Source organism: Molothrus aeneus, chromosome 15 (assembly GCF_037042795.1).
Source record: "Molothrus aeneus isolate 106 chromosome 15, BPBGC_Maene_1.0, whole genome shotgun sequence".
In the NCBI taxonomy this organism is placed as follows: Eukaryota; Metazoa; Chordata; class Aves; order Passeriformes; family Icteridae; genus Molothrus; species Molothrus aeneus.
The window spans coordinates 14,903,184-14,926,755 of NC_089660.1; the positions used below are offsets into that span (position 1 = coordinate 14,903,184).

The 23,572-nt window shown below is 40.9% G+C and overlaps 1 protein-coding gene across 3 annotated transcripts; it reads left to right on the forward strand.

Moving 5' to 3' along the window:
- Positions 1-1,448: 1,448 nt before the first annotated feature.
- Positions 1,449-21,615, forward strand: SPDL1 (spindle apparatus coiled-coil protein 1). 3 transcript variants are annotated; one of them, XM_066560027.1, is made up of 14 exons: positions 1,449-1,467; positions 1,759-1,842; positions 2,903-2,950; positions 4,629-4,807; positions 6,813-6,989; positions 7,289-7,483; positions 7,777-7,926; positions 8,531-8,629; positions 9,432-9,542; positions 11,969-12,109; positions 13,604-13,713; positions 14,250-14,437; positions 15,642-15,987; positions 20,793-21,615. In XM_066560027.1, exons 4-14 carry the CDS (start codon positions 4,649-4,651, stop codon positions 20,938-20,940), a joined length of 1,824 nt encoding a protein of 607 aa, XP_066416124.1. In that variant the 5' UTR covers positions 1,449-1,467; positions 1,759-1,842; positions 2,903-2,950; positions 4,629-4,648; the 3' UTR covers positions 20,941-21,615. The 3 variants fall into 3 exon arrangements, with proteins under 3 accessions (XP_066416124.1, XP_066416123.1, XP_066416125.1); XM_066560026.1 differs by lacking the exon at positions 1,449-1,467 and having other exon boundaries at positions 1,542-1,842; XM_066560028.1 differs by lacking the exons at positions 1,449-1,467; positions 2,903-2,950 and having other exon boundaries at positions 1,542-1,842.
- Positions 21,616-23,572: the final 1,957 nt, after the last annotated feature.

The following is a 23,572-nucleotide window of genomic DNA, read 5'->3' on the forward strand; positions in this document are numbered from 1 at the left end:
ATTTACAACTTATTTAATTTTTTTTCCTGAGATGTACTCACTCCCTGTCAGTGGAGTTATATAGAGTTCTTAATTAAGTCACTGTTATCCTTGTTTTAAAACAAGGGGGTTTAGCTGTGGGTATTTGCAGTGGTTAATCACACAGTGAATGCAGCAGAATCAGGATTAGAAGAGGATTGTCTCATTTCCTGTCCCTGCTTTAATCAACTTGGTATTCTTGCCTGTCTAGACCATTCTGTATTTAATTTTTAATCCTATTTCTATTGACAGAAGTTAGACTTCCATTTTGATAGGAAAGTAGAAGTAGTGTAATTTTGATAGTAAGAATGTTTTATTGGCTCTGTCAATCTCCCTGTGAACTCTGCTTATTTTCCAAGCCCCTTTTTTCTTAGGGCATCTATTTCTGTTCCAGTTCCTCCAAATAGGATTTTTATCCTTGCACCTACTTACAGCCTGTTGCTTGAGTTTAACCTTTTAACCATTACTTGATGTTTCACTAAAAGCAGAATTTGCTATCACGTTTACATGCAGTGGCTTTGATTAGGGACGTCGCATCAAGTAGAATAGTAAGTACAAAAATATATTCATCTTACAGAACAAATAAAAAATTTAATCACTGCTTAAAAGGTAGAATTTACTAAGGTTATCTTTTGGGGAAAAAAAAAAAAACAAAAAGAAAACCCAACAAAAAATTAGACACATGTGCTTGGATTGCTAAATAGCTATGGTGAAACACTCCTGCTGATGGATGTTGGTCTTCTTTGTGGGTATCACTCAGGCCTTCAGTGCTTAGGAAATCTGTGAATAGCGGAAACTTGAGCACTATAAAATCCCTCCCTGGTACGGAAGTGAGGATGAGTAGAAACCAGAGCAAGCTTGAGAGAAAAGCAGGAGGATGTGGACAGCCGTGCTACAAGCGCTTAACCTGCGGCACGGGAATGAGGGACAGGCTGGGCTGAGCAGGCGGGAGGTGCCGTCCGTGCCCTCAGGAGGGGAGCTGAGGATCGGCACGAGGAACCGGAGGTGTGACAGCCAACAGCGGTTTGGGCACCCACGGATAGAAAAGTTATGGAATTCGTAACCACCGAGTGCTGATGCCTATGCTGAAACGCATAAATAGTGTAAAGTTCTGCTGGTCTGTTAGCCAGCCTTTCGCGTTGCCACTAAGCTCCTACTTCGGGCAAACTCGAATAAAACATAGAAATTGCTCTCCTCGGTGTGCGATTTGGTTCGGGACAGCTTTGTATTTAACACCGATAACCGGGGCGGCCACGACCCTGCGGCAGCGCTGAGACAGAATCACCGTGAGTGCCCCGGGAGCCGCGGGCAGGAGCCGCCCTCACGGGGCCCCTCACGGCCGCCCTGCGTGGGAGGCGGGGCCGGAGCGGGCGGGGCGGATCTCCCGAGACTGATCTCGCGAGACTTGGGCGGCGCCGCGGAGCCCGGTTTGAACGGCAGCAACGGCGGGTGCGGGGAGAGGGCAGCGAGCGAGGGCGGGCAGTGAAGGGGAGCGGGGTTTGCTCTCTCTGGGGCTGCTGCCGTGCCCGCCGCCGTTCCCTGCAGCCGGTGGGGCCGTTGGCTGCCTCACAGCCCGCGGAGGAGCGAGGCGAGCCCGTTTGGGCCATACCGGGTGTGGGGGTCTGGCCCCGGCAGGAGGGGACAGCGGGGACATGGCGCTGGTGACGCACAGCACTGCCAGAGCCGGCTCTGTGTGGCCCAACGATGAGGCTGTTGTGTGATGTTTGTTGTTCTCTGTAGTACCGGCCCTCCCAAGAGCCTGTCTGTGGAAGGTGATCGGCTCCGGAAAGCTTTCAGCCTGAGCGTGCAGCGTGGTGGGTGCAGGTACGGGCTTGTGTAAGTAACTGGGTTGTGGGAATGCCTGGGCTAAGGGAAGATAAACCACCCTGGAGACTCTGTGCTCCTGATCACAAAATGCACTTTTGATAGGATCAGGCAGCTGTTTCGTGTGGCCTTGGGGAATAGGAGTTTAACCAGAGAAGTGTGCTAGAGTGGGAGAAGAAAGCTGGCCTACCAACAGACTGCCTTTTATCTCCTACCTTGTTACTTTTATTAAGGAGACTTTGAATGGTTGAATAATTGAGGTGTATAGAATCTCTCATTAAATGTTTGAAGATATTTAGCCAGAAGCGAGTAACTCTTGTAACTCAATAGAATAAATAAAGACTGATGTCTGTTGTTTCCTTCCTCCTGCCTACTCACCTTGCTCCCGATTCAATTGATCTTAAAACGTTATTTTCAGAGTAATTTACTTAGCCTCATGTATAATATTAAATTGCTGGCAATTATTTCAGTGTACAGCTTCTTGAACAAAACTACCTGGACTTGTTTGATTCATCCAGAATTGACAAGGAAAAATTGAGGTTGGCTGTGCTCCAAAAGGCATACTTGCTATTTCCCCTAACAGTCAGCAGGAATGTGTGAATAAGAAAGCTATTTTTCTTTTCCTCCATACTTCAACTGTAAAATTAAGAAAAAACCCATACTTTTTTTTTCTCTTGTCTATCAAATAATTTATTAGGAGCTCAAAGTTCTTGTATGTGAAACTGGAAGAGAAATGCAAAAGAGATTAAGTAGTAGGAGACAGTGAGACAAAAATCCCCCCCTTAAAAATTACAGGTGTGCCAGAAGAAGGTGACCTTAGCCAAATTGCAGAGCATCCATCCTTTGGCAGCATTGCCTGACCTGACTGTTGCTAAACTGTCTGACAGCTGCCTCACTGAGATTTGAATAAGATTTGCATTTATGTGGGGGCTTAGCTTGTGATCTGCATGTTCATGAGGCAGCCAGCAGGGTTAAGCCTCTTCTGAAAAGGGACTGCTCTCAAGGGCTGTGCTGGCAGCTCAGACTCATCCAGACTAGACAACTTTTTTTTCCTTTAAAGGTGGGGTGGAAGAATAAGGTCAAGAACTACTTCAATGGGCTTCTGGAGGTGAGTTAAACACGTTGTTCATTTAAGTTAGTAAACTAGGAACTGCCATGTGGCTGTGTTGCCTCTATGCTATTGTCTGATCAGAAAATAAAGCTATTTTTAAAGTTCTGTTTTTGTAAGTGAACAATGGTTCATTCATCCTCTTTACCAGTGGAAATACTTGGCTGCTGCCTATGTTCTTGTATTGCTACACCTTGCCTTAAACACTTAATAATTAATTTCTATGTAGTGTCCCTGTATTAATATAATACTGATGAGTCTCAGTATGCAAAATTCCTGTGTTTCCCTGGCATATTTTAGTATAAATGTAGAACTAGAATTTGAGGCTTAGAGGTGAAAACCGAGGTTTCAAAGCCTGGCTGGATAAAGTCTCTTTGTATGTGTTAAACCTGGATAGCAAGTGAGGAGAAAATGCAAAAATCAGAATGTGATCATTTCCATCTTGTGCCTTGGAAAGGAATTGGCACAGTAATGGTACAATTACTTCTGCATGTTAATTAAATTCTTTTCTATTATAGAAGCTGAGTAACTCCCCTAGGAGTTATTCATGTTGACTAAAAGTTAGCAAAAAAAAGAAGTGAAGAATGGCTATTACAACATTCATGAGAATGATGGGTGTGCCAGTAAGAAATGACAACAAATAAATTGCTTTTGTGAGAACAGAAAGCAGGAGTCAGGTATTCAATACAGAAGTACTTTAATTCTAAAATTATATAAAAGTTATGGGCCCTGGCTTTGAAAAATCAACTGTAAGATTTTTTTTTGTCTCCCTCTGTTATTTCCTCCTCTTGGCATATGTTGTTCAGAAGCCCAAGTTACTTAGCATTTTCTGTCTTAATAGGATTTTTTTGCAGCAGGCCGATTTAGCAGATTTGGGAGCAAGCAGTCATATGAGCTTATGGTGTTAATTTGACTTTTTATTTTTATAAATACTTGGTTTGTTGGATTTACTTTGACTAACTTTTTTTGCAAAATTCACCTTCTGTCTTTCATTATACAGTTAGAAAAGGATGAAATTTCTGAAATGTGACAAGGAGATGATTATTTACCAACAGATAAACTAATTTTTGAAGGACTCCATTAAGCACTTAAATAAATGCAAAGCCCTGTGTTAAACTCCGTATATTTTACAGGGCTGCTATTTTTGACTCTTCCCTTGCTTACCTGTTATCTGTTTCTCCATCCCACATAATGTTATTAGGAGTACACTGTCCTGCTAAGGCAGCTACCTACTCCAATCTTAAGTGTTATTTGTGTACACAAGAAATGCTGGACTTAGTGGGGCTTGGTTTGTAATACAGAGAAAATAGTGTCAGCCAAGTGCATAGAAGTGTTTTCCTAAGGTTATTTAATTGTCTTGTACTTGGCAAGAGAGCTCTATCCTAAATTAACTCTGGTTGTTCTGCACAGAGGAAGGCTGGGTGCACAGGAGTGCTCTTGCTGCATGTTAGATATAATCAAAAATAAGGCAGTAACCAAGTTTATGAAGAGATAACTATTTCAGTTATTTTACTGTTCACAGGTCTGCTTGTGAGCTTTTTTTGTGTCTTGTATTGCAACAATATATGGTTCTGTCCTGGTTAAGAAAGGAAATCCAATAACTTCTTTCAGATAACTACTCTTATCTATAAAACATATTTACTGCAATATATTTTTAAGGTTTTTTTTTTCTTTGCAGTGTTGAATAAAAAAAGAAAAATGGAGGCAGAGACCATTTTAAGTCTTAAACAGCAACTCAAGGAGGCAGAGAATGAGCGAAGAAAGGCAGCACAATATGGTTTGCATTTACTGGAGTCCCAAAGTGAGATTCAGAACCAGCTGGATCAAACACGCTGTGAATTGACTGAGAAAACTGAGGTGATGACTGCCTTTTCTTCTCAGAGTTCAAAACCAGAACTTTGTTTTATTTTAACTGTTTTCTGCAAGGCACAGGTGTTTTCATGCCTTTGAGCATCTAGATTAATTTTAATAAAGCTCTAAGTAGTTGTAAGAGAGGGCTTTTTTCTCAGCTGTAAGCCATTGAGCGTAATTGTATCTAACTGGGAGAGGGTTTCATAGCTAATTATGCATCAAGTGTTCAGTATCATGTAGGACTAATTGCCTTTAATGTAAAATGAGTGCTAAATGCTAAAGTAAATTTGCTTCAGAGCATGCTTTTCCTCTGTCTAGCAATCCATTTATGTATGCTCTCCCAGTCAACTTTATATCACTTAAAAGCTGTGCAAAGAATGCTAGCAGCAAGACTGTAAAATTGATTTCTTCTCTAGTAAAGGTTTCAAATTTTCCAAATACCCAGAGGTTCTGAGCTTTTTAGCACATTCCTTTGCAGCTCAGGAAAAGGAGTAGCATAGTGCTAAGTTAGGGAGGTATTATTTAGTTTTCTTTTTAGTAATTGGTTGGGAAAATCTCTTCCACTTTTCATCAAGGCTTTAATGGCCATCTTTGTGTTCAGCCAGCTGGCATTTCAGATAAATTATTTATCTTCAATTAGTCTCTTTCTGGTTGTGCATCCATCCCTTCTCCTGGGATAGAGCTGAAGGGTTTGTTTTGTTGCAGCACCCAGCTGTTCTGAATGGACAGAATTTTGTATTCTGGTCAGTTCACCATTAGTGAGCTTTGTGTGAGAGGCAGCTGAAGGCACCGGTTCCAAGGCAGCCAGGGCAGGATGATCCTTTCCTGCTGACCTGCACACAGGGCAGGTACTGAGCTGCTCCCAGAGGTTGTGACCCTGTGTGGGAGGCTGGAGCCACCTTCTGAGCCTGGCTGGGAACCTGGATTCCAGGGGTGGAGGGTAGGAATTGTGGGCCTTCATACAGTAGAATAACATTTTGTGGGAGCTGTGCTTACCCAAGAGATTCTTCAGAGCTTTTGAATCTCTCTGGCTCTCCTCTGTGCATTCTGAGTGCAGTAATTCAAGGCAGTTACTGTGAACACAAGTGTGGGTTCTACCAGCAGGCACAAAGGCCTCTCAGGAAGCTCTGTGTGCTCTTCTGTAGCAGTGTGCAGGCAAGGTCTTGCTGGGGTTTTGTTGTTCTTGGCTCTGGCCAAGCAGTGCACTCCCAAAGCTGTCCTGTGGCCAGTCTTTATCTTTGTGTTCAAGCTTCTGCCCTGAGAGCTAAGCCTGTCCTTGATAAGCTGTGTCTAGGCCACAGAGGTCACTTTGATACCTGACAGCTTTCAGTTTTTTATTTAATTCTGTTTTGTGTCTCAAGAGTTAGGTTATTTTGAAAAGGAAATAAAAATCTGCATGTTTAGATTAATTTGACTTCCTTTTTACCTTTTTTGCTTTCAAGATTTTCTTTTCCTTAGTTGCTGGCCGAATGGAAGAGTAAAATGAAGCTGCCCTTTGTAATTAGCAAACGTGCAATCAAGCGTAGATAAAAGCTGTTTAAAAAATTATTCTTCAGTCTGGAAGAGTTGATGGGATTTATTATGAAACAGACAATGTAGCTGTCTTAAAAAAACTATTGAACTCAGCTGTTCTGCTTGATGGACTGGAGTAATTTTTAACATAATTGGGTTCTGTAGTGGTAGAAAGGACATACAAAGTCTGGCTAAATCTATGGCCCTTGCAGAAAAGATACCCACATGTTTCATGTTGGGTGCAAAGAAATACAGAGTTTCCATGGAGAAGAGACTATTTCACAATCAAATCATAAACACAGCATTTATAAATCATAACATTTTAGAGCAGTTATTTTAATTTTTCTATAACATGGATATTACAACTCTCTAATTGGCACTCCCAACAAAAGACTAAATGAGTTACAAGTATCTTGGTTCTGAGCCTGTGCTTTTTCATAAATGCTTAGGGAACAGTGTACAATTACATCTAGATTTATTAGTGTGTCATTTCTTTCAGAAATTTGAACAAGAGAAATACACGCTTCAGAGAGAAATTGAACTCAAGAATCGAATGTTGGAAAGCTTGAATTTTGAGTGTGAGTCCCTTAAGCAACAGCAAAATGTGCAACTGGATAAACAGAAAGAGCAGCTTGACAGAGCCTATGGACAAGAAATCAGTGATCTTAAAAACAAGGTTTGATAATTAAAATATAGCTAAAAAGTTGTTAATACCATTTTAGATACTGTTTTCTTAACTTGTAAGTGCACTCTTAACTACCAAAAGAAATTATAAATAGTGTATAGTAGCTTGTTTGGTTGGTTTTTAAAAAAATCTGTGTAGTCACTTTTGAATGAGATTAAATTTCAATGCTTATTTTTAAAAGCTACTCTTGTGTTTCCAAGCCATTTTCTATAATTGGAGCAGTCAGAAGTATTGTGCTTTTCAAGAATTTACCATGGAATGATGCTATTTAGTGCTCAACTGTTTTTAAGTTGGAGAACCTGAAAGCAGAACTGGATGAAACCCGACTCTCAGAGAAACAACTGAGACAAAAAGTGGAGCATCAGAAGGAAATCATTGCTGCCAAATCAGAAGAACTGCACATGATGTCTGAGCGTGTCCATGAGACCATGTCTTCAGAAATGCTCAGCCTGCAGATCGAGCTCACTGAGCTCCAGAGTCAGAAGGTGTGTGAGTAGCTCTGCATTTGCAGTGTAGCCTAGTTGAAGATGAAATTCTGCCCTCTTGCTCATTTCATTTTTAGGTGTGCTGTCCATAGTGCCACGTTAGGGGTGACTTTTATTCAGACAATGTGCACAGCAAAAAATGACAGCCTTAATAGGTGGGCTTTAATACCTTCTTCAAGATAATATTTTGTATCAAAACTAATTACTACTAACAAATGGCTTTGGTTTACTTAGACCTGCTTGTCTTCAGTTGTTTTAACTATTTTTAATGTCATGCTTTTTTGTTTGTTTAGGCCAGTGATGAAGAGAAGCTGAACGAGCTGCAGTGCAGTAAGGAGCAGTTAGAGCTGGTGAACAGCAACTTACGGAACCAGCTGGAGCGGCTGCAGGGGGACAAAGAAGAGAGGGAAAAAGAAGTTGTCTTTTACTGCAATGCATTAGAGGTATTCTCTTAATTGTTATTCATGGGGTAGATAATCCCAAATTGCACAAGGTGTGTTGTGGTTTTTGGTGGAGGGGGAGATGTGAGGGAGAGGGAAAAGAGAAGGATAATGGTCGTGTCTGGTGCTGCCTGCTGGTAAAAGCTCTCTGTTGGCCTTGTTTTGTGGCAGCTCTGAAAGGAGAGCCTTTGCATGGCACTGTTCTGCCTCTTGGGGACCTTCTCACAGGTCACTGGCAGAATTCTCCTTTTTTTTTCAAGTTCCTGCTGAATGCTTTGGAGAATCTTGTACTGGGAAGTAGAGCATTTGTCACAGATGAACACAGGGAGAGTGATCTAAATATCATTAATCCAGCTGACAAACATCAAAGCTTACCCTTAAAGGCTTTTAGTTGTGCTCTTTTCCTGAAGAACAAGTGGAATATTAAGTGTTTTAGTGAAATTAAATTAATTTTTCTCTGTTACTAGAACTGTATGTTAAGGATTTCAGTACAATATAATCTCTGCTAAAGTATAGGAAATGAAAAAGAGGTAAAGCTATCTGATTAAATTTGTGTATGCAGTACATCAGATGCTTAAATGACTAATATCCTCTTTCTTTAATCTAGAAAGCTCATGAGGCTAATCAGGAGCTTCAGGTTCAGCTGGATCATGCAGTGCAACAATCTTTGGACCCTACAAGTAAAGGCAATTCTCTCTTTGCTGAGGTACAACTGTGCAACAGATGCCTGAGAAGTATTTTCAGTTTTCTTTCTTGTATTGAAAATATGGGAGTATTTGCACCTGATCTGGCCAGCATATAGCTCTATTCCTCAAATATGACTTCAGTGTTGATCTGACATGTGGAAAACCATTTGATGCTCTTTCTGTAGATAAGGAATTTGTAAATTTAATGGAATCACTTCAAGTTATCTGACTATCAAGTTAAAAGTTGTGACTGAGGGTTCATCATGGTTCTGTCTGCAGCTCTTGATTTGAAGTTTTGTTCAGCTGATAAATCCACCTTTAATGGCAGCATGTGAAATATTAACAGTTGCTGCTAAAAGCTGCCTTACACACTTCCTGAAAATGTCTGGATGTCGGAGCTTTTGGGAGGGTTTTGGAATTAGCTTTTGAGTAAGAGTTAAATGCATAGGGAGCATTATGTCTCATGGCAGCATCCAGGGGATGGGTGAAGAAACAGTTCAGATCATTTTAAACTGTTCTGTTGCCAGTGGACAAAACCATTCTACAGCAACACTGAAGCATATGGAATGTTACTTTATTTTGATATCAAAAGAACAAAAGAAAAATCTGTTGCATTTCACTGGTTGGGTTTCAGTGGCACTGTCTTTTCACTTGTATCACAGGGCTAAGAGAGTAGCCTGTATTTACAAGTACTGCTGCTGGAAAAGCAGTGTTTGCAGACTGAGCACCAATTGCTAGGCAGCATGTCCTGATCCAATTCCTCATCCAAGTGACAGCAGGTGTTGTGATTTCCCAGTAATAATTGTTCACAATGTTCTGTAGGTGGAGGACCGTAGGGCAGAAATGGAACGACAGCTGATCAGTGTGAAAGTAAAATATCAGTCCCTACAAAAACAGCATGCATTCACTAGAGAACAATTGCAAAGAATGAAGGTAGGATGATTCCTGTAATACTCCAGGGTGTCCTTGGGTCGGATAAGGCACTGCTTTAATGCACAGGCCAGGGGATTTGTTATCTCTAAAATATGGTGCAGTAGTCTGGGAGGGGGAAATGGGAGAAAAAACAAGTGAGATGATGTTGTGCTGTTTGACTGCTATGGTCCAACAGCATCCACCTTACAGTGAGGGCACCATGTTTACTCACTTTGGCAGTAGTTATTTAATGGATAAATGTAAAACACAGCTCCTGTCAGTCAAACTAGCATTCAGTTTGTCTTGGTAATTGTATTTTCTTTTCTTGTCCAATCCTTGTACTACATGAATCAAGTATTTGTACTTTAACTGTGGTTGCTAGGATTGGGAGCAAAGAAAAAGACAGGCTTCTGCCACCATCACACTGTAGGGGTTTGGGTTTTTCTACCTCTGTGTTGCTTTCTTGTCTTTGTCCATATTTTTTCTCCTTCTTTTCTCTATTTTTGGTGTAAGAATAAGTCCTAACTTTGATAACTCTAAGTTAAATAGGATGGGAGCCTGGTGGTTAATATTGAGGACTAGTTAGCAGAAGCTGATTTACAAGATAATGTCAGGGGGATGCTGCAGAGCTGCCAACTCTTTTCATGTTGGTCTCAAGATTTTTCTAATGCTAAAGTGGATCCTTTAATTTTGATCAACTGCTTGGTCATGCAGTTTGAGGAGAGTGCTTAAACATCAAGGGTGACTATGATGAGGTGCACTGAAGGTTTGTATTAGCTAGATTTTGTGGAGTAGGTTGAAAATAGTTTAAACAGTGGTCTTAAAGGAAAAGAAAAACCCTACTGATACAGCAAAGATATTTGAATGAGGACAGTCATTGGGTAGGATCAGTTGCTTTGGAAATTTTCTTTGTGATACGGGGTGAGTCAGTCATTGAATGGTGTAAGAAACACACCTAATACTAAAGTACCAAAAATGGAGGTAAACTGGTATTCCTGTACTAGTACTTCATGTTCTTATTTGGAATTCTTTCTTTCTATTTTTTTTCCTGCTGGTACAGGAGATGAGTGGTTTGTTAGGACAGCTGTTTTGCTTAAGCTGCTGTCTTTAAATCCCTGTTAGCATCCTCTGTGTGTTGTGCTGCACTGAGATGCTGCCAGTTAAAGCTCAATCTGAGTTTAGCTGATCTCTCCACTCAAAGCTGCTTACCCCACAGGAGAGGTAACTGCTGTTGCATCTTTAGTTAAGAATCTCACTTTGTGGTAATTACTGGTAAATCCTGAGGAGCTGGCTCCTGAACAGAATGTACACAGCACTCCTGGGAAAGCTTTTCCACCTCTAGTGTATTTTTCTAGTCCAGAGCATCCTTTCCAGCTTGTTTAAGTTCCTTGTTATGTAGATCAGCTGCAATTTGCATTTCTGACAGTTAGCAGGAGGGCTTTAAGGGAAAAGGGAAAAAGGTTGGGTGTCTGTGCTTGGGAGCTGTGAGGATTGTTTTAGGCAGCCAGTGAGGTGGAGTTTCCAATTTTGCCTCCCTTACATCCTGTGGAAGCTCTGAGGAGATGATTGAATCTTTCATTAGCTCTAATTTGTGCACAGAATCATCAATACCCTTTAGCTGACATAAGAGATTCTGTAGGGTAAATGCTCTTCTTGCTTTTTCTCTGTAATCTCATTTTTTTTACTTGATCCTTTCCCTCTGATTTCTCCCAGTGTTACCTTATCCATACTGACTAGATTGATAAAAATGTCTCAGTTTTCCCTAACACCTTGTCAAGTCTTTCATTTATTCTGTTTCTTGTTTAAATGTCTGATGTATCACCTGTAACTAAATGTATTAAGATCCTTGTGCTTCAATATTATTAACCCCAACTGAAATATTGCTGTAAATGTAAGATTTTTTTAACTTCTCCTTTATAATGACAGCGGGTGTTATTTTGCCTCAAAGGAGGTATTCCATTGGAGAAGCAGAAAAAGCTGAAATTCTTGGGTTAATATTGTGGAAGGCAAACATGGTGGTGTTATAACTGAAAAAAGTGGGGGGGTTAAGCTTGTGGGTTTTCCTAAGTGAGTTCTCAGCATGCATTTCAGCTCTGACAAGTCAGCCTGGACTGAGACTGGCCTCTGGCTGGCTTGGTGCTGATGGTGGCTGTGGAATGCTCTGTGTGCCCTTGGCAGGGTGTGTGTGCTCTCCTCAGCCAGTAGAGAGGTGAGTGGGACAGCCCAGGGCTGCACTGCTCACTGAGAGCTCAGCTGCCCTCTGCCTTGGGGTGTCTGTGCTGATAATTGCTGGGATTGTGTCACAGAGACTGACTGCAAACACCCAGTGCCCTTCTATGTTCAGGTTTAGAGTTACAAGGCTAGAGGAACCAATGTTGTGTGAAAGGCTGGGATTTTCAGTCACTAATCCCAGTGCTTGTTGTAAATAGTTTTTTCCTCTTTTCCAGCTGCAGATGGCCACACTGCTGCAGCTGAAAGGCTCCCAGGCAGAATTTGATCAGCTGGAACGCTTACAGTCCATGTTAGAGCAAAAGAATGGTGAAATAGAAGATCTTCTTATGAAAGTGAGGCAGCTAGAAAAATTTAAGGTATGTGGTTTTTAATTAAGTGGAAAATTATAATTGGAAGTTAAAACATGAAAACAAGAAGAATTATGAAAGCTATCTGAAGCCCATGCTCAGGTTGAAGAAGGTATCCAAAAGCTGACTCATATCTTTATTTGACCTGAATTGTATTTTGCAGCTGGAGAAGATTAGACTCCTCAAGTGTAGAGAAGCAGAAAATTATGCCCCACTCAACACCTGGGTTGAAGAAACAATTTTTGTCCTGTGTGAAGCACCTTGATATCGTTTATAGTTACTTGGTCAGAGCTCACTGAGCTGTGCCATCCAATTTTTCCCTGAGAAGGTGCAGTCATTTGGCACTTGTACTGTGTGTGCTTAGGCTTTAGTCTTTAGTGCCTCAGCTCTATTGAATTTCCTGGATTTTTATTTTCTTCATGTGGCTCAACTTTGCAGCTAAAGCATGCTCTTTTCTAGTGAAACTCAAGTGCTTAATTATCCTTGTAAAGCAGTTTTTTCAGTCTTCTTATGCAGCTTAAAAACATCTTGTCAGTATTTAGAAAAGTGAAAAAACACACGAGGATTTCTGTGTACACAGTGTAATACTACTGATGTTTGTGTGTTTCCAGAGTGCAAAACTGGAGCCTTTCTTAATTCTGGCATGTTTGTGGACTTGTTTGGCCCTTTCTTATCAGAGCTTTGGAATGCAAACTGAGGTGTATTTGCTTGTGCAGTAGGACTGTGCTTTCCAGGATAGCCTCCTGTATTCTGCATTTAACCCAATAATCTGGTGTGAAGCCAGGCTTAACCCATTTCAGCAATAATTGAAGAAGCCTGATTGTTTTACCAGTTTTGTCATGTTTAAACTTGATCTGTACTTAATTTCTGTCTATAGGCCATAAATAAGTAGTGTTGGCAAATGGAATGATTGATTCCAATAACCACCAAAAGTATCTGTAGGTGGTGAGTGCCAGAGGCCTGGGAGGTCTCTGGGACAGGATTAAATTTGAGTACTGCTTGTTCAGAAAAAAACACCAAACAAAAACCCCAGTGTCATGTGTTCTAAAACCTTTACTATGAACCAACTTCCTCATCTGAAATGTGTAATTGATTTTGAGATTTTGACTGTTGATGGGCATGGCTGATATTCCTCTGGGGTCCAGCTGATGACCCTAGAAATAAATGCTGAGAAAAATTCCCTGTGGGTTAACTAAATACCCTGCATTTTCAAGTAAAAAGCAAGAAAGCTGTTCTGCAGTGCTGCTTGCAAACCTTCTAGAGTTGAAATAACTCATTTTTTTCCTGTTTTCAGTGAATGAGAGAGAGCTGTCAGTTTTAGTGCTATTTGACATTTGTAACAAATGAGAAGGTACTCAGAGCAGCTGAGTTTTGTCATCTGTGTTTAAATCCCTCTATGATGAGGCTTTACCATCAAAATGTATAGAAAATGTCTCCTAAGAACTAAGCTGATGTGCTTCTGAAAGGTCACTGCCTGACAAGCTGACACTTGTTCTTTATCAGAGTTTATATGAGAATATGGAGGAGTCCAGACCTGCTAATGGAGCAAAAGGAAGTGACTCTGAAAATGGTTACTATGCAGATTTACTGCAAATTAAACTTGACAACTCAAAGTAAGTGATTCCAGCCTGAGCTTGTAGCAGGGTTATCTTCTAGGTACTTGTTTTCATCCTCCCTTTTTTGTTACTGTTGTGTGTTGCTGCACATACCCATGTGCAGATGGGTTTTGTTCCTGGTGCATTTTCTAATGCTGTGGAACCAACCTGACTTTGTTATAGGACTAAGAGTTGTTTTTTGTAGTTTCATTTATGTTTTAAAAGATAACAGCAGAAATACTGCTTATGATTATTGCTTTCTTCCAGAAATGTTGTTAGTACTCGTAGATACAGGGCAGTTGAGACCTTGAATAAATTAAAAGTTAATCTCATACAGTTTCCTTATTCTTTAGGCTATGTATGTTTATTTCTCTTATAAAAAATGAGATAGTAACCTTCAGAAGGTTTTATAGGACAAAAAAGCTTGATTTTTTTCCTACTAATGTACAAATACCAATTTAGGATGAAGTTCAGGGTTTAGCTGTTGCTTTACTAAAAGAAAAACCCAAACCAATCCAAGTGTGACTCATTTTATAATTTTCCTCCCATCCCAGCAAGGAAACTGAAACACTGAAAAATGAGCTATCCCTGCAGAGAATGAAAGCTCTGTATGAGAGCCAGAGGGTCCTGGAATTTGAAAGGAAGCTCTTCACAAATGAGAGGCATTTGCAAGCTTGTCAGAGTGAGAATATGAACCTGCGGGTTATGCTGGATGAGCTGAAAATGAAATATGAACCTGAAGGTAACAAATTCTTTTCTATCAGGGAAAATATAAATTTCTGATTTTCTCAGCCTTTAGAAATGGAAAAATGGAATGACATTAAATGGGAAGACATTGTTTTAGTTCCAGAATTGAATGCTTAAATAGTTGCTGACTTTCTGAAATGACCTGATCCAAAATCTGCTGAGCTGAAGTAGAAAAGTCCTGCCTTGCTCAAGACCTCACTTGAATGTGTGAACACTGACTAGAGGAGACCAAAGAATGCAGGTTTATAGTTAAAAATGGCAGTTCAGGGGCTTCATAGAGCACAGGTAGATAACCAGACTCGAGTGGGTGGGATCCAATCTCAGGTGTTTCCCATAATAGCAGCAGTGTCTTTGTGGTGATGAGAAGCCTCAGCTCTCTGGGTATAGGCAGCTGATGGGAGCTTTGGAATGAGGTGCAAAGCATTTACAGGAAAATAGTGTAGCAGCTCAAGTTAATATGGATTAAATTTTGACTAGAGAGACCCACCTGACAAACAGCTGATACCTGAGTATGGGCAAAGCAAGGGAGCTGTGGAGGAAAAGGATTCTATTTAAACTGAGAGCAAATTTAGGTGAGATGTTAGGATGAAACTTCCCTGTGAGGGTGGTGCTGAGGGTGCCCAGAGCAGCTGTGGCTGCCCCATCCCTGGCAGTGTCCCAGGCCAGGCTGGGTGGGCTTGGAGCAGCCTGGGATGGTGGAAGGTGTCCCTGCTATGGCAGGGGCTGGGAATGAGATGGGCTTTAAGATCCCTTCCAACTTAAACAATTCTGGGATTCCATGAATGGGGAACCAGATAGGAAAGTTGTTTTTGTCCACACCCAGAGGATTTACCTTTAAAATGTGATTTGTGGAAGCTTACCTCAGCAACCTGCAGTTCAGAGCATTTAATTTAAAGCCTCGCTGAAAAGACAGAGTGGATGAGGAGAAAGATGTTGTCTCTTTTTCAAGCTAACTTCTGCTGGGATGATCAGATTATATGAAGAAATGTTCTTTTAAGGGTATTAAAATTGTCTATTAAATTACAGATATAAATATATATAGATATAAATATATATAAATATATCTAATTATAAGTTGTCTATTAAGAATTATTCAAAGCTCTTTAGTAATGGGAAATATTCTTTTGTGAACGTGTTGGGGAACAAGTAATCTCCAGCTTCTCTTTTGTAGAAAATGTATATTCCATTTTTTCCTTTAGAATTACTTAAAGGTTCTAAAATTAAAAAGAAGAGGGAGAGAATTCCAGTGAATGCAACTTGTGACTACTTTGACAGCAAAAATACTCCAGTGAAAGAAACTGCTCTCACTCAATTGCCAAGTAAGGAAGGAAAAAAGATGACTACCAAAAACCTGGAGCAAAGTGATGCTTCTCCAAAAAAACAGCCTGTCCAAGCATCCCCTCTGCACACAGCTCTCCAGGCAATACGAAACATTGTTGAACCTGAAAAAGAAAGAAAAAGAGTTAAAATTCAAGATGAGAATCACGTCACCTTTACTTCGAGTAGCAGAAGTGGAAACAATTCCTCAGCTCCAGCTGTCCCCAGGTCAGTGTCAGCTTCTGTCTCTGCTCAAGGCCCTCAGCACAGAGCTGCATCTCTTTTCTTTGGCTGCATGAACTGTGCTCTGCACTGCTTGATCTATTTGCTCAGTGTTGCATGCAGTGTCATTCCTCAGCTCCGCCTGCCCACGCTCAGCCTCTCACTCCCTTTTAGAAGGACTAAAACACTGACTAATAAAAGACTCTCAAAACAGTCTCTGAAGTAACTTTCCTGTTGAAGACATTTGAGGTGTGTAGGTAGCATGACAGCTCACTTGGTTTGCTCCAGCATCAGGAACTTTGTGTTCTTGGTGCCCTCAGAACTGCCCCACAGCTGTGTTACAGCTCAAGGTAGTAAAGGCAGCTGGAGTCATGCTCCAGTTTCATACCTATTTTCAGCCCCCAGCAACTTCCAGATTTAGCTAAAAGCCTAGAAATTATTTAAGTAATTCTTCACCTGAATTGTGTTAATTTTCATTGTACATGATAATAGAGAACTAATGAGCTGTGTTGTCAGACAAATGCATGGTCTGGATGCACAATAGCTGGAAACACAACTGCCAAATTAAGATGAGATTTTTCTCCTGAACTGAGAATTGAAGTTACTTTTTGCTAGATGGTAAAGTAACTGAGAACAGTCATTATCTCCAGCTTCTTTATTCTGGTGAAAACAATGCTGACTTTGATTTTCTACTTTCTCAACTAATGCTTTTTGTATTCTCTTCATACTCTTTGTAAACACATACTTGAGTGTTTGGGGGTAGGAAAAAAGTCTAGGCTAGTCCAGAGGTTTTGGACTTGCAACTTGCTAATATCTGTGGAAGAAACAGCCAATGTTAATGGCATTCAGGGTAATTGGATTGGTGCTTTGACTCCTGGATCAATTCCTCAAGGTTGCATGGATGTAATTAACAGTTTTCAAGTAGCCAAACACTGCAGTGGTCTCAAACTGTGGAGAGAATAGGGCAGAAACAGCAGTTTTAGCAATTGTGTTAAAATGTGGGATTGTTGGTGAGGAGGGAAGATCAGGAAGGTCAGATATGCATGAAAAAGTGGAAAGATTAGGATAATTTAGTGATGGTATTGGGTTTTGATAATGTCCTCTGCACATAAAGGAACAGGCAGAATGTAACCTGATATGAAAAGTTTAACTTCTTTCTATTGCTTTGGGGAATAGAAGATCTGATGTCTGCTTACAGGAAACTGTTGGAAATAGTTTATGGGAACTGAAGGGGAACTGGAGATGGGAACTGGAGAGAGGGTGAGGAGTGGAAATTACTTATGGAGTTGATGCTGGAAAGCAGAGAGAGTAGAAAAAATGGAAGAGGAAGGTGAAACCATAGTTCAGAGGGAGGTTTCTAATCTTGTATCCACTGCTGTTGGTTCAAATAAGGAACAAAAGATGGAAAATATTAGAAAAATAAAAACCACAAACACAATTAAGCTGCCACAAAACTTTGTATAAGCTGTTATGCTTTTTTTGGTGATAGTATGAACCTGTAAAAGGCAAATCCAGGCAGAAAGTTCTTTTTGTTTCTGATTATGTTAATGAACCCCAGGTCATGATATTAAGCTAACATTAAGGATTTATTTACTCCTGATCTGCTATGATGTGCTATAAAATAGGAAGCCATGATGAAGTCGGAGTGTTTGAGAAGCTGGATTTCTAAACACTGAAAGAATCTCTGGACTGTTCTGTGATGGATGTGGCTGAACCTTGGGCACAGAAAATATTGGCAAATTGATCAGGAGTGGGGACCTGAACAGGGAGAGTTTGTGGGAGGAAAAAAATAAGGGTGGATAATTGTCATTGTTTGACCTTGTGTCAACTAAAATGTGATGCTGCAGCTGAAAAGGCTGTTGTGGTCTCTGAGGGTAGGTTTTGTGCCTGGAATAGTTTTTGTGCAGTAATTAGTGGAGCTCTGACATTGACCCATGAATTGTGAGAGAACAGAGCCACTTAAGCTGTGAAAGGGCTGCAAACTTAATTTCTAGAAAGTGGGGTTGACTTTGTCATCTCAGCCCAGGAGGCAATGAGGAAGTGGTCAGAAGTGATCTGGGTGTGCTTGTGGAGGTGACAAAGTCCCTTGTGTGAAGAGATTTCCTTGCTGAGGAGGTTTAAGCAGGTACAGCTGGATAATGTCAGCCAACAGCTGTGTGTGCAGGGCACCTCTGTGTCCTTCCAGAGGGCTCCAGCCAGCACTGGAGTAGCTCATTAGGGGATGGCACTGATCAGGTTCTGATAGGAGTGTTGAGACTACAGATTTAAATATTCAGGTGCTGATTATTACTTCTCAATCAATGCCTACTGGAGTTCTGGCAATGCAAAGGTTATGTGCAGTGATACCTCTCATTTGGCCAACTAACTGGTCAATAAAAAGATACATTTCTCTATTGAAGTGCTTTTCTTCCCTTCTTAAACTGAAATAGCCAACTCTAGTCCTTGCTGCACAATTTATATTGCATTGAGATTTGAGGTTGTTTGCCTGAGTTTGATCTAAAGAGTTTGGATGTCAAAGAGCTTATTTGCTCCCCTAAATTATTTAGTTGGATTACATACACCAAATCTACTTCACTTGGGCTTTGAACAATTGCCTGTGGCCATTTGGCTCAGCAGAGGATCTGGATACACCAATAATGCTCTTTGGGTTTTTGGCACAGCCCTCAGCCTTGGGAAGTAAAGCTCCACCTGATGAGACAAGTTCATCTTATTTAAATAGGTAGAAGGAGCCCCAGTTAGATCTGGTTTGGAGTCTGTAGAGTCCAAGCTTGAATCATGTCATAATTTCACCAGCATTTGCTTGAAGGGTTTAACCATTGTCTGTTCTCTCTGATCCATTCCCTGTACTGACACCTGATGAGCCAGGACAGGGCTCTGAGAGCTGTGGGGTGAGCCTCAGCTTGCTGCACATCAGCTGCTCCTCCCTCTCTTCCATAGGACAAATGAGAGCATTGGATGGGTAAAATTTGTGGGTAAAGGTGACAGAGGTCATGGGCAAGCCAGACCTGGGCAAGATTAAACTCCCTGCCAGTTAAAGATAGTGGGGCACTGAGAAAGAAAGGAGGAAAACTGCCCCAACCCTTCTCAGGCTCAGCTTCACTCCCTTGGTCCTGGCCTCTGTCTGCTCCCCAAGAGGCACAGGGTGAGTGTGGTTGCCAGAGTTGTTACATTACAGGCTAAGATAATTACATTATACTATAAAAAGGCAATATTGTGTCTAAATCCACTGGTGCTGCTTTGGGAGGTAACTTAAGTGAATGTGGTTTTTATTTGTTCTGGTTTGAGTTCTTTCTGCTTGTTGGCAATTTTGGCCACTGGTGTCGTGGTTTTGGTGGCCTTGGGCAGGAGTTGGTTAGGGCAGAAGAGTGGGAGGGACTAATGAAGGGCATCTACCATAGGAGCAGGTTCATGGACAGACACTCTCCATCCCCACCTGCAGCTGCTGGGGTGTGCACACCACATGATGATGATGATGGCTGCTGAGAACACATTTCTTTCTTCCCTGAACAATTCCTTGTAGCTGTAGCCACAGGAGGATTTGTCCAACTCAAAGTGAAGGTGACTGTGGGCAGGAGGTGCTCAGCCCTCAGAGTTACAGATGTGGCTTTAATGCAGAGCACATGGTGGAGCAAGCCCTGATCTAGAGGAGGTGCCCAGCAGAGCCTGGTTTTGTCCAGCCTGTTGAGACAGTGCTTATAGGGATTAACATGAACAGGCCCTGCAGTGCATCAGACTTTGACAGCAGTCTGAATCTGTAGCTGAATTTCCCCAATTTTTTTTGTTACAGTTCCTTTCATAGTCCTCACGTTCAGCTGCACCTTTCTGAATTGCAAATAAGTTTCTGGCAACTGAGAAGCAGCTATTTGTTTTGGGAAAAACATCACTGAAAGCAGCTGCCCATGGTGTGGGTTGCTCACTGAGGGCTCCTGAGACCACTAAAAATCCACAAGGTCACCAGGGAATTGCTTTAATGTATGTGCTGATAAACAAGTGTAGAGTGTGTTGTTATATAAAGTGATGTTTAATTTGGAACTTCATTTTCCATAATTTCTGTCTTTTGTGAAAACAATCATGTGTAACAGTCAATGGGCTGTGGGTAGTTTGGTTGGGTAAAATATCACTATTCATCAATTGTTCTAATGGCATGTTTGCATGTTCATTAAGTTAAAACCAAGATTTAGGCATCTGAGCACAATCTGATGTTTTGAGTTCAAAATTATCTTTTTAACAGCAATGAGACAGTTTTATCTCCATTTACATTCCTAGCAGGATTAAGACATGTCAGCAGACAAATTATATCATTTAGGGCCTAAAAATAAATCTTCCCCAAACTGAAGATATTCAAGCACTAAGCTGAAGGCCAGAGTAGTGTAGAATGAGGTTGAAAGGAACATATTATTTTAAGGATAGGTTTTTGGTGGTGTAGAAGCAAGGAGCTTGATTTCATCCCATTTGTATGATGTTGCTCAGACTTTTCACCTGGAGTTGTGGTTTTGGGGACTGGGTCTCCTTTCTGTGCATGACACAGTCACTGCTGTTTCTGAAGGCTGATCTCAGCCTCTTCACCTATTCAATAACCCTTCTTACCAAACATGTCAGCAGCTGAGGTGTGGGGGGAAGCTTTAAGTGATGAAATGTGATATAAAAATGCTTTGGTTTAGTCTCATTTTCTTCTTAAACCATGCTTACTCTGTCTCTGTATACGGATGGTCTTGTTTGCCAGCTGGCTTGTTGATTTTGCCTAAAATTCTTATTTTAGTCCTGGTTTATATTAACTAAATATGTATTTAGAATGGTTGCTTTGCCTATAGGTTAACAGCTGAATCCAGATTTGAAACTACAGAAGAAGATAAGAGAGAAACTAAAATCTCAACAGAGAAGAAAACCCAGAAGAAAAAACATTCCACATTGTATGTATCTTCTAAGGCAAGTTGTGAAACTCAGTGTGCTCAGCAGTGAGTCACTGCTGCAGGGACCCTGGCCACTCTGGGTGCTCTGCAGCAGGAGCTGCTCTGGGAACTCTCTCTCAACAGTGCACAGGTTGCTCACTTCACTATTGATCTGCCTGCTCTTATGGGGGTGTCATTGCAGGGCAGAGCTGCACTTCTGGTGCCTTCCTTGAGGGCACCTCAGGTGTTCCCTGCACTTGACCTGAGGCGTGGCCTGTTCTCCACTCTTGGCAGTCTCCAAACACATTCCTTGCTTTCTTTGAGGCACAGGGCTCTTGTGGAGGAGAGGTTCTGGCTAACAGGTTTTATTACATGGTAAGACAGACTAGACAGGGTTGATGGAGAACTCAACTAAGTGATGTGCTCCTAAATTTCTTCCATTTTCCAGATTCAGAATTCCTAAAATTTTTCATCCTAATGTATTACTTTTCAACTTTAAGGCTGACCTATTTACAAAAGTGCACGTGAATCACTCCATGGGTTTTGTTGGTCAGTGTTTGATATTCTATGTATTCTTGTATTTGTACTGTTAATTAAAATAAAGATTTATTTCTTTCTTTATAAAATGTAGCCTGTATTGTATTTGAGAAGAAACATGAATCCATTTTTTAAATGAAGGTGATGTCTTTTGTAGAACTTTTTGTTAAAAAAGAAGTACCTCTCAATAAATGATAAGAATGTGCAATGCAGGTACTGTGTGTCATGTTTTTAGGAGACAGTTCTGTAACTTCCTGAAGCTCATGAAGAAAAATTCTGAGGAGACCTTTTAAGTTAGGTATTTGTATGGAAGTTGGATTACTCCATTTGGGCCATGGTACTATACTTTGAGCTTCATCTGGTGAATGGATTAGCCAGTCTCTAAGTAAAAGACTCAGTAATTAAGGTGGAAATTCTTTAAGAATTTTTCTTTTTAATCCATCATGGAAATAAATACATTTGGGAGCAATCTTGCAACCCCCTGGTTTGTTTCCAGTTCTGCCAGGTCTGAAGTGGTGCTGGGATTTTGTTAATTCTGGTTGTGCATGTGGGTGGCTTTAGCTCATCAGTCACTTACCTCAGCAAAAACTGAATTCTGATCACAGAGAAGTGACTAAAAAGTGACTTTAATGACCCCATCTTCTCCCTTTCCAGGCAGCTCCATCTCATTATCAGAGCATTTCTGCACAGTTCTGTTTAGGCACAGCCCAGTGGCTGCTGCCTCTGTTGAACAAAATAATCAAATCTGTGTGTCATGGAATCAGATGGTGTCACTTCACTGATGTAAGGTATTTGCTATGTAGCTGAGTTTTTCAGTCTTGTTAATGAAGCTACATAAACAGAATATCTTCTTGTTAACTTTTACCTCAGGTATTATTACTGACAGCAAATGTGTAGCCGTGAAATAGTTCTTGCTCTTCTTGACTCTGATATGTGAACTTAAATGATGTCATGTTGAAGAAATCCTGGTTTTTATGCTACAAAATGTTAGAAAAATCCTTTTTTATGCAAATGATGAAAGTTACATTTGTTTACTGTCACTACTGTGAGACACCAATAGCCTAAAACAACTGAGGTACATGATTGTTCTACTTAGAGGAAAACCTGTGCTAAGCTGACATTGGATAATGTGTTTGAATGGCAGTTCTGAGCTGTAGACTGGCTACTAAGACAGTTAATTATATCTTATGTTAATTGTGTGTTGAATTATGTTATAGTTAACTTTATGTTGACCTATTTGGCATGTGGCATTTCTAAAATTTTTTTCTAGGTTGAAATAACTAATTTCTGTGACAAACAAAACTGGGATGTCATTTCAACAAACAAATGAAGCTGATTAGGATTATCTCATTACCCCCAGGGGCTGCTTTACAGTCTGTGCTGCTGGAGCCCACTTGGAGTGTGCAGCCTTTACCATCTCATGCAACAGATTTGTGTTTGCACATCCTCCTGCAGGAGGGTAGCTGGGGGATGTGTCTGGGGCCCAGGCTTGGGGTTTGCTGTGACACACCTGAGGTACTGTGCATGGGAGTTCTTGCTGTATTTTCTTATTTTGTTCTGGTTTGTCTCACCAGTTGCTTTTCTGCACCTGTGCTCACAGATCTTTGCATAGAATAGAGTTTAAAGGCAGTTAAATGCAACTTCTGTGTTCTGCTCAAATTCTTTCTAATGGAAATTAGCTTAGCTAGAAAATGGGTAGTTAGCTACTCATCATGTTACAAGGTCTTGTTTTCTGGAACTGATAGCAATATTGAAGGAAGCAAGCACTGTCTCTCTTCTGCTTGTCCCCAGCCCCCAAAAAGCAAGGTAAGTTTTTCTTGTGAACTTCCTCCACAGAGAGTTTAATCTTTCAGGGAAACAAGGAATTTTCTATTTTCCTTAGAAAACTTTCTGTCCTTAAAAAGATTTAAGGAAGAATTGGTGAGGTATTTGAGGGTGATGACTCTGCCCCCTGTTTTCTGTGGAATATCAGTGTGGAAATAATTGCACAAATAAACCAACTTGGAATAAAAACCTCCATAGACAAAGGGTGTAACTATTGCCCACCTTCATTCCTTAGACCTGTGCTGAGGTCTGTTCCCTGCTGTAAGAAGAGGATTTTGGGGTTACTGTGTCCTTTGCTCTGATGCACTTTGCTCCTGCAGCTAAGGAAGAATTTGGCTCCC